The 11,559-nt window shown below is 32.6% G+C and overlaps 1 protein-coding gene across 1 annotated transcript; it reads right to left on the reverse strand.

The window, feature by feature from the left end:
* Positions 1–7,916: 7,916 nt before the first annotated feature.
* On the reverse strand, positions 7,917–8,828 carry LOC141517046 (olfactory receptor 4C11-like). Its single transcript, XM_074227980.1, has one exon. The coding sequence runs from the start codon at positions 8,826–8,828 to the stop codon at positions 7,917–7,919; it is 912 nt and encodes a 303-aa protein (XP_074084081.1).
* Positions 8,829–11,559: the final 2,731 nt, after the last annotated feature.

The following is an 11,559-nucleotide window of genomic DNA, read 5'->3' on the forward strand; positions in this document are numbered from 1 at the left end:
GCAGAACTCTATGATCATTTTCCTCAAATTGCAGACAATCCATCAATAGGTGAACTCACAACTGAAAAAGAAGTTTTCAATGCTTTTAGGTTTCTTTCATGTGGCAAAGCACTCATGATGATGATTCTATTCCAGCTGAGATTTACAAGGCAGAGAGTTCATGGCATATCCAAAAGCTGATTGAAATTTCTCAGATCACATGGTATGCAGAGGTTAGACTCCCATGAATTCAAAAATGAGACTTCTAGCCAAATATGGCAGAGAGAAGCCACACATTGTGCCAAGGCCTCCTGGCTTTCCCTCAGAAATAACATGAAACAAACTGCTAAACAAAAATTCAGGCAACGAAACCCAGAGAAAGATTCTAGGAGAAAACAACATCTGTCTCAGGGGAGCATGAGTGCGCCAGGGCCAGAGAGCTGAGATCCGGTCCAGGGGTGGCTGAGTGAGACCTGGAATTAACCTAAGATCAGCACGAAGGGTTTGGCTGTGTGAGCTGTGGTTTGAGGACCTCCAGAGGGCCTGGAGGAGGGTTGCAGTACAGAGAGTTGCAGAGTTCAGCTGGAAATTGATCTGCTCAACACCAGGCTGTGGGGTGCATACTTTCAGCTGAGCCCTCTTAGCCAGAACAAACACAGTAATAGCTCCTAACCCATCAAATCTTGGATAATTTATTGCAAAGAACTGAAAAATATTTTGATGCTTTTTTCTTTGGGTTTTTTGGCATTTCTCTGCTATTCTGTAATCTGTCAATGAATTAAGTCCTCATCTTTTCTAAAATTCAGCATTGACCCTAATTCAGGGATTTATCTCTGCACAAAACATTTTTTAAAATTGAGATTAAAATTATTGCCCAAATTTATGCCTTCTTGCACTCAGCTATAGAATTCAGTGCCCCCTATCACATGTGGCTCCTCCAGAAAACTACTCTATTTATTCTAAGACTTCTTAAGAACTAAACAACAAACAAAAAGTTTTAGTCTCCTATGAAGAAAGGACACAGATATTTCAAAGAAAGCATTTTTAATTGTCATAGTAAGAAATAGCAAAAGAATATTTCCTTAGTAGAAGTAAATACTTTCTCCTTTCATATCAATACATTTTATCTCTAGATCTCAATAGTGAAAAAGATTCTAGAACAATAGAAAGGGGACAAATGGATTAAATTGAAGTATACCATAATGAAAATAGCCCTAAGATTTTTTTAAAAACCTCATATATTTCTGTCTCTTACTATAAATACCAAAGTTTTAAAACCTCTTTAGCCATTATGGTTGTCATTTCCTCCATATAAAAAATAAAAGTATTACTTTAGATATTCTCTAAGTTCCCTTTTTTTAAGGTTTCTGTTTTTATTGCAAGGCAAATAGGGTTAAGTGACTTGCCCAAGGCCACACAGCTAGGTAATTATTAAATGTCTGAGGCTGAATTTGAACTCAGGTACTCCTGACTCCAGGGCTGGTGCTCTATCCACTGCACCACCTAGCCACACACCAAGTTCCCTTTTTACTATTTTCCTATTTAGGATTATATATTTCAACAACATATATTTCTTTAAAAAGCAAGTATGTTTCCCTCCCATTTTTCATCAGTTATGTCCTATGGGTCACAAACTTTCCTTGAGATCAAGGAGAAGCAATAATTCATAATGTTGTGATCTAACCCAAATTATGCTAAAATATCTGCAGTTTCCATGTGAGTAATCATCTCATGATTATGAGGATTATTGTGATTTGATTTCTCCACAACCTATTGAATTGATAATTACTAATTCCTAATTAATAATTACCAAATTATTAGTGTAAGGCCTCTTCAATATGTATGAAGGCCGTAATTGAGGCAATGACCGGTATATGAACTCACCATCTGGAGTATGCCTTATGTGATTTGGCTGTATTTCTGTCATCCCAGGAACTAGCCATCCCTGGGAAAGACAAAATAGGATTGGGAGGAACTGGCTATTCTCCCAATACTGATATTTAATAAAAATAAACCTTAGAGCCCCATAATGGCATTTCCTTAAAAAATAACCTATTGATTCAATCTATACCTGAAGCCAAAAGGGAATTGGATCCCATTCAACTTAGATGGCTCTGAACCTTCTTTGTCCTCAAAGGTATAAAAGTTGTAAGCCCCTTCTCCTCATTGGAATCTCACCCATGGAGGAGACGTCCTGCCTGGGGTATGAATGTGGTCTCCTAATTCGGACCTCGAGGGTTGATGAAAACTGGGATTCCCTGACCTGACATCTCTAGAGTTGGTGCTCCCCGAATTGGTGATGTTTTCTTTTTCTTTCTCTTCTATTTTGATTATAGTATTAATAATCCTTTGTCTTTTATGTATTATCTGCTGTATTGGATGCTACTGTAAGCAATCTATTCCTTGTATTGTATAATTAAAATACTTTCGTTTTTAACTGAGAGTGTCATTTGCTGGAACGAAGCCGAACCTCATTAAAATCACAAAACACCTATTTTTAACTGAAACAGGGATTGTACCAGATTCTTTTGTTCTTTTTAATTAATTATTACCCACTATCAAATTTTATTAGCTAGCTTCAGAAATATGGAGACACTGAAGTACATCAAATCATTCCATGTGGCATAGACAAGATCCACTATTTGTATTGTTACTCTTGTTGGAACAAAAATTATTTGATCTCTATGTCATTCTATTAAGAATTATTCTTACATTTCACAAGGTTATTTATTCCTTTTCCTGCCTTCCAATAATACATTCCCACATAATAATCTAGGGTGTCTACACTCAGTATAGACGTTCCATATTTGTGCAAGCTGGACAGCTCTAGTGTTTTCTCATTTGATTTGAAAGTCAGATCCATCAAGGTCTGCCAATACATCACTATCTAGGGAGACACTAGTTTGCATTACGCATTCTTCTTTCTGGGAAATGTTGAGCTATTCAGAGGGAACCACAAGGGCCTCAAGTGGTTAAAGACCCGAGATCTTATTCCCATCTACATTTCATGCGACAGATTGAGATTCATTATCAGGATCATAAAAATCAGCCTTCTTCATATTGACTGGGAACCTTCTGATTATTGTCTAATATATTTCTAATTCTATCTGATGTTGGTGGCTGAGCATGGCACCCCCTCACTCAAATGTAATTCATGTGCTTCTCAAGGCATCACCTCACTGGTATCACGGACTTCCTTTTGAAGGAAGAAAAACATAAGTGGCAGCTACGGTTATTATGTACTGATATCACTATTTGACATATTCACTAATCAATGAGTGTGCTAAGATTCTGATTCTAGTGTTGTGCTAAAACAAAGTAACAACTAGCTGAAATACACATTTATAATCATATATGCTTATGAAAATGTTTACATGCACATATATGTGATGTATGTGTGCAAATATGTAGACTTGTATCTATTTATATTTAAGCCAGAAACCAGCAAGAAGGGTAGACATCAAGACTAATGAATAATAGTTTCTCAGGTAGGATTTAGTTATAATGTAAGGAAGCTGGGTAGGAACACTTGCAGAACATTGTTTAAATGACTTCAAAGTATAGGATCAAATAAAGCAAAAAAGTAATTATCCAGCCAATACTATGATAGCATTGAGTTTGGATATGGAGTGCAGTTTTCAAGGTGTACTCTGTCTTGTGTCAACATTTGAACATAAATGGATCCTGAGTGCTTCAAAAATAAGGATCATTGAGTTAAAAAAAAAAACCTTAAGAGATCCAAGTTTAAAGATGAAAACTTTGATGGTCAATGAGTATTATTGTGGTGTATTCTCCAGACGTATAAATGAAATATTCATAGATCTCATGGAATCAAACTAATTTTTATCTTTTCATTAGAGGGTTTAAAATTTTGTTCCAAACTGAGGAAGGCTTTATCTATAAGGTCATTATTATTCATCACTGATAGGTAGTACTTCATTAAGTAAGTGCCTCTCAAAACTTTTCTTAGAACTTTACTCTCTCATCAGAACTTTTCTCTAGCCTCGTTAATATTCAGAGAAATAAAAGATGCCTTTTGAACAATCTTGGTGTCATTTATTGAGGGAAAGGTTACTGAGTGAATAGTGGATCTAGGTTCTCAACTTCTCACTATGTGTCTTCTTTGCCATTTTTTCAAACAGAATGTTTCATGAGACAATTCCTTGCCTTAACTAGAGATGAAAAGCAATGAATAGTAAAAACTTCTATGCTTTTATGACATTTCTTATTTGACTTTGATGGCTGTTATCTATGTGAAGAATTGTCAGCAATTTTTGTTATTCTAGTAAAATGATGGAAAAGAAAAGGTTCTGATTTTGAAGAATTACTACTAAAAACACATGGTAAAAGTGTATGGGAAGGAAAGATTTATAATAGGAGATGGATCCTCAGTGTACATGTTGTGACTTTTCAGGAGTGTCTTTTCCTCATTGATGAATGCTTTCAGATTATAAAAAGAATTCTGCCAACATTCTGAAAATTTATAGTTTTATGACTGTCTTCCTTACACTAGGTCTTCTCAAAATTTCACTCATTTTCAGGAAACTGGTGGGGAATAGCTCTATTCCTGGTTGAAGCAGATCAGACATTCATAAGAACTGAAGAGATTCAATAATGAAATTTCTGTGTATTCAATAAAGAAGAGATAATGAGATAGAGAAGTCAACTACAAACAGAATCTACTACAATGAAGAGAAAAGATTTGGACATCAATGATTCTTAGAACAAGCATCCAGATGTGATAGAATGCATTGAATAAGAGAAGAGTCACTATCCAAGCAATGGTTACAGAGACAATTTTTGAAATTGTCAGTATACAGGAGCATGTGAAAATTTATTTGGGGTACTATTTCAAAATGTATTTGAGAAAAAACACCAAGTATTGGAAGAGAAACTGATTGTTTTTTGTCTTTCAGGGAAAACAAAAATGTTGGATGAATTTTAGAAAAAAATATATTGAGTTTGAAAGAGTGTTTGTTAATAGAAGAGAAGAATTCCAGAAGGAACATTTAAAAGGCTAACTAATTGAGACATAGTTTGGGGAAGGCAAACATAAGTTCAATAGAATGAGTATAAAGACAATGAGGATTCTACTGTTATTTCTCTCTCCTACCTATCTTCCATGAACCCTAAAAGTCAGGAGCTATCCTTCATTGATTAGATGCCAGGACTAACTTGTATACATGAATGTTAGGACCTGGCGGAAAGACAAAGATCAATATAAAAAAGACAATTATCATGGTATCCTGGAAGTTGTGTCTCAAAGATCAGGAGATGACATGAACTGAGTAGGTAGCAAATGTTGTGCTATACCATATAATCTAATTTTACATTAAATCAAGAGGACAAATAGAAGAAATCTTTGATTTACCAAATCTTTAATTTTTGTACATTTTCAGAAAAAAAATTCCATTTCATTAGCAAATAAAACTGCTGGAACATAGTGGCATTGACAATGTGAAAATAATCCCAATCATCCAATCATGAAAATGATTTCAAAAGCAACAAAGCACTTCTATAGACTGTCATGTTTTCCAACTACCCAAGATCATTTTACTCAATTATTAACATGTAGATACATAACATTTGTGGATATAACTACTTAGAGTTGCAATTGTGTGATTTTGTGTGATTTTTAATATTTTAATATAGTGTGATTTTTAACCTCCTGAGAATGAACCCTCACCTGTGGTTTCTCCAAAGACCCAATATTAGAAATCGTTTATCTATTTGTCCATATTTGACATATCATTGTGTGGGTTATCAATAAAAGTATGACTTCATTATATATTATGATGTTAACAGGCTTTCTTAAAGTATATCAAACACTGTGAATGAGAAAGTATTTGTCTAAGCAATTTGAAAATACACATAACTTACAATTGGTTGAAATCACCCTATAAATTGATGATATATATATACATATATATATATATAGCATCAATTGATTTTATATATATTTTTGTAAACTTCTGAAGACCTTTTACTGCTTTAATTTTACCATCCTGAAATAATTGTGTATCATATTTATTTCTATTTCTATTGTAAAGGACTTTTGTTCCCCTTCCAGTAGAAGATGTTGATAATCATTTTTCCTATCATTAATTGATCACTGAATTTGTCCTATAAATCTCATTTAGGGATTAGGAAAAACTATGCAATTTTTATAGGGCACTGATACGTTATTTTCAAAATTAGCCATTTAATAGTGGTATTTTGCTATATTTGTCATGATTATGTTATTTCCCTCTTCAGTTCCTTCCCCAAATGATTTTACCCCATTTGCAAATTTAATGAGAAGTGTTTATGCAAATTAGACATCCACAAATCTAAAATAAATGGAGTCATATATTCCAGGAGAAAATGTTCATTTGAATAACCATTAGTACACAAGGGGTTAGAAAAAATTATTCCATATAAGTCATAAGAGCAGACGGAATCAGAATGATTAATAGACAACTCAAAATTGAGGAATTTTATTTCTTTTTGGAAAGATCTCACGAAAACAGCACTATATCAACCATGTATCGAATCTACTAAGCATTGCTTTTTCCTCTATGTCTTCCAAGTTGCCATTTCCAACTTCTCTACAAAAAGGAACAAGTATCTCTTACTATTTTCTTTTGCCTTTAAAAAAAGTTTACTTTAGTTACTTGGATTTCATCTTAAAAATAATTTTGCCTCTAATTTGTGAGAAAGGTGATGTAAAAAAATATTCATATCTAATCAACAATTGTCAGAACATACCATAGCATGTCTCTCATTTTATTTACTTCACAGTTTTTCTCAAATTCCAAAAACAGAGATTTTTTTTAAATCATAAAGGGTTTATGCAGAATTATATTCTTCATTTGACATCAGGCTAGCTCCATTCTATCTATTACACTTTAAGTCGAGATTGCATCCACCAGAATGCAGAGAAAATTTTGAAGATACTGTTTTATACATTTTTGAAACTTGCATTTGTATCTCTAGTACATAGCACATTGACTAGAATATAGTAAATACTAAATACATGTTTATCTATCTAATTCATATCTATCTATGGAGCTATACACATCTCATCCAATATACCTATATATTCATCCATCAGTATATACTTAATTCCTTAACGATCAACCAATCTCTACATCCAGTCATCTAAATATCATCTATCGATCAGTCTATCTGTATATCTATCTATCTCTCCATCTACATGTTTGGCTTTCTATATATCTGAATTTTTCACATGAAGATCATTCCTCCTATAAAATAAAATTATCTAATCCATTTAGTACAGTTAAGTTGGAGTGAAGAATATATATTCATTTATATCATATCACTGTCATGATATAAATAAATATAAATTTAAAAAATGATCCTGGAACATCATAAGGGAAAGAAGAGACAAGGATTATGACAAATTTTACCTGAGTTCCATAGCTATGTCCATATTGATGCCTCATGTTACATAAAGATGCACCTATATGGGTTATATAGGGCCAGTCATAATTGGAAACTCTAGTCACTCCTAGGGGTTGTTATTATTTTGATGTTTGGGGCAGAACTTAATAGAATGATTTATTAATCTCTATATAATTGCATATACATATATATATATATATATATATATATATATATATATATATATATATGTATACATATATTGCTCCTAATTTCAGGCATCACAGACAAATCCAAGCAGCTGAAACCTCTTCTCCATATTGGTCCAGTCTCCTTGGAAAGGAAGAAGGTAATAATCATTGATTGAACATCATTTATGTTTAAAGTTTTGGATCAAGAAATTGACAAATATTTTGGGAACCGATCCTTCCACCAACCCTGAGAGTTAGGTGTGTTATTTTTCTTATTTTATAGTTGAGGAAACTGAGGTTAACACCTGTGATGTGGCATGCAAGACATTTGAGAGGGCAGGAAAAGGCATGCAAGTTGCCATTTTAACTTGCTTTCTTGCTCCATAGCTTCTCCATAGCAGTTTTTACTTCTGCATTCCTCAATGTATAGATCAAGGGATTGAGCAAAGGCGTTCCAATGGTATAAAACACAGACACCATCTTATCCATGGGGAAGTTAACAGGGGGTCGAAAATAAATAAAAATGCAAGGAACATAGAATAAAATGACCACAATAATGTGAGTGGTACAAGTGGACAAGGCTTTACGCTTGGCTTCTGCACTATGATTTCTTAGTGAACATAGGATTAAAACATAGGAAGTCATAAGAATTAAAAAACTCGAAGAGCATAAGATTCCACTGTTGAAAAGAACCAATAGTTTTATCATGTATGTATCAATGCAGGCCAATTTCAATAAAGGCTGCAAGTCACAAAAATAGTGATCAATCACATTAGGACCACAGAAGGGTAAACTTAATGCAGTCGTTACCTGGGTGATAGAATGCAGCAGAGACCCCATGAATGCCAATGCTAGCAAATTCCCACACATCTTCGGATTCATGATGACTGGATAATGAAGTGGCTTACAAATAGCCACATAGCGGTCATAAGCCATGAGGACAAGGATCAAGATTTCCATGCATCCAAAGAAATGCATTACAACTAATTGGGTCATACACTCATTAAAGGAAATAACCTGTTTTTTAGAGAGGCTGTCTACAATCAGTTTGGGGGCTGTAGTACTAGAGAAAGCAAAGTCTGCCACGGATAATTGGGTCAGAAAGAAATACATAGGGGACCCAAGTGTGGGACTGGTTTTGATGGTCACAATGATGAGCAAGTTTCCTAACATAGTACCAGTATAGAAAACCAAGAAGACAGTAAATACTAACTTCTTTTTCACCGGATCTTGTGTCAGTCCAAGAAGAATGAATTCAGTCACGTTGTTTTTCATTTCTATGTCTTCAATGAAGATGGGAAAGATATTCGTGAGAACTAATCATTACATAAATGGTACAAAATAACAGAAGAAAAACAGAACAAAGGCTCTTATAGGACAAAACCATTGTATGCTCTCAAAAATTTCAATGTTCCTATTTTAACTTCACCCCTTTAAAATATTCCAGGGAATATTTCTATCAAATATTTCTATCAAAACTCATTTGCTAAAATCTGTTACAATCAACCCTCTGCATTGCTCTAGTTTGCTTTTGAAGGATTAGGGTTTCTGTTAGTAAAAGGACAGATTAAGATTCCCTAAGTGATTGAAATTAATACTTACTAAAAACTGATACTCTCCTTACTTTCTTTCTATTAACCTGATACTGTGAATCTTATTTATTATTTGTTTTTATAATATTTCATATATTTAACTAAATGGAAATATTCCCATTCATCAAGCAAAAATAACAATGTTAATAACCTAAAGCATCATTACTACTTCTGATCTCTGGAGTAAAGTAGTGCAGAAAGTTACTATTTCCAAATGATAATTCTTCAAAGCGTTGACAAATTATCGTGTCTTTCTTATGTCTTTTATTTTAATGAAAACATTCATAGTTATTTAAATTTTTTAATGGAATATAGGATGCGATATACTCACCTTCTTCATTGTCAATCTTTGGAAATTTTATGGCATGTTAATATTCTTTGTATAATGCTGCACATTGGATTGAATCGAATACTCCAGCACAAGTTCAAAGCACAGTGTGATTATCAAAATCCTAATTGTGGAAAATACATTTTATAAAATTTAGCAACTTTTCAATAAGTATAGGCATGTACACATGTGTGAATGTACAAATATACATTGTGTATATATATATATATATAAAATATCAATTCACACTTTTTTATGATATGTCATCATTGCCATTGTATCTACCTATCACTGTAGTGAACACATCAAAATCAGAAAATGGCTTAGTTTTGTGTGAATGGATGTTACTGAAATTCATTATGTCCTACTTATTAATACTTTTATGAAAATGATCACAAACCAAAACATAGTTTGTTTTTCCTTCATGAATTCAAATCTACCTCATTGGTTAAATTTCAAAAAAACCTATTTTTTCCCCTTTTGAGAAAATTATGCTTTTGCATGCAAAATATAAGAGAATTATACTAATTATTCCTGTTCACAAAGAGGGTCCCTTCTAATTAAGAGTAAAAAAAGAACTTCATAAATCTGTATCTATAACTGACTATACAGAATATCCAACTCAGATTCCTCTTTTTTTTTTTACAGGTGAAGAAACTGAGTATAAAGAAATTTTAAGTGACTTTCTCAATCAATTAGATAGTAAATGAAAGAACAGGGAGTCATATTTATGATCTCTGACTCTAAATTCAACTCATTCACCAAATCACCATTGTGTCATTCAAGTAAATCAATTGGTAAATGGAATTTATAAATGGTCAAAGGATAGGAAGAATTCAAAGCTATATATTGTCATATGAATAAATGTTCTCAATTATTGTTGATTAGAGGAATGCAAATTAAAAATACCCTTAGGATACCATTTCATACCTACCAGATAAGCTAAACTGATAATGAAGAAAGTAACTTATATTGGATAAAATGTGGAAAAATTAGGACAGTCATTCATGTTATGTAATAGTTTACTGATCCTACCATTTTGAAGAGTAATGTGTAATTATCCCCCAATAATTATTGAAGTGCCAATATCTTTTGACCCATCAATATTAATTCTAAATCTATTTTCAAAGATAATTAAGGAAAAAGAAGAAAAGGCCTATATTTTCTAAAATTTTTATGACAACTCTTTTTCTGGTAACAAAAAACCCTCTGAAATTTCAGTATGACAAGTGGCAAATAGCTGAAGGACCTGTATCATTGAGTTGAAAGGCTACTGTGCTATTAGGAAAAAAAAATGTGTTCAAGGATCTTAAGGGAAAAAATGCAAATAAAGACTTGCACAAAATAAGGAGGAAGAAAATAAACCTAAACAATAAAATAATATATAAAGCAAATGACTTTGAGAGAATCATTCATTTTGACTACAGTAAATGCCCAAATGAAGGACACATGAAGAAACTTGCTTTCTGCCTCCAGAGAAGACATTACTAAATAGATATATGCAAAGAATAATATTACATATGTATCTACATATAAATAGAAAGTGATAGATATACTTAAATATAAACATATATATATATATATAAATATAAATTTACATATCCCTATTTTGTCTAATGGTAGTCCTCATAAAGTAGAAAGGGGAAGAAATGTAATTGATGGCTTCATTATGAATTTAAAAGGACTATTAAGTTTTACAAAAAGATTGAACTCTTGTTTGCAATAATTTTGTTCAACTTGCTCTACAATGATAATGCTTGCTTTATTCCAAATGCTAAAAATATTTTTAAAAATTATAACAGTACTGTAAATATATTGAGATTGATCATATTGCTTATTATTTGCAACATGATTGTATTCACACTGCCTAGCTATATAGCCTTTCATTAAGGTAGATACAGGATAAAAAGAATGTTCTTATAACTGAAAAAGGGCAATTATTAATAATTTCGGTTACCAATTATAGGAGCACCTGAGTGATGAAATAATTAGAGTACCTTGCATGAAGTCAGAAATACACATCCTCTCAAGTTCAAATCTGGTTTTAGACACTTAATCTCTGTATCACCCTGATCAGATCATTTAA

Source organism: Macrotis lagotis, chromosome 3, assembly GCF_037893015.1.
Source record: "Macrotis lagotis isolate mMagLag1 chromosome 3, bilby.v1.9.chrom.fasta, whole genome shotgun sequence".
NCBI lineage: Eukaryota > Metazoa > Chordata > Mammalia > Peramelemorphia > Peramelidae > Macrotis > Macrotis lagotis.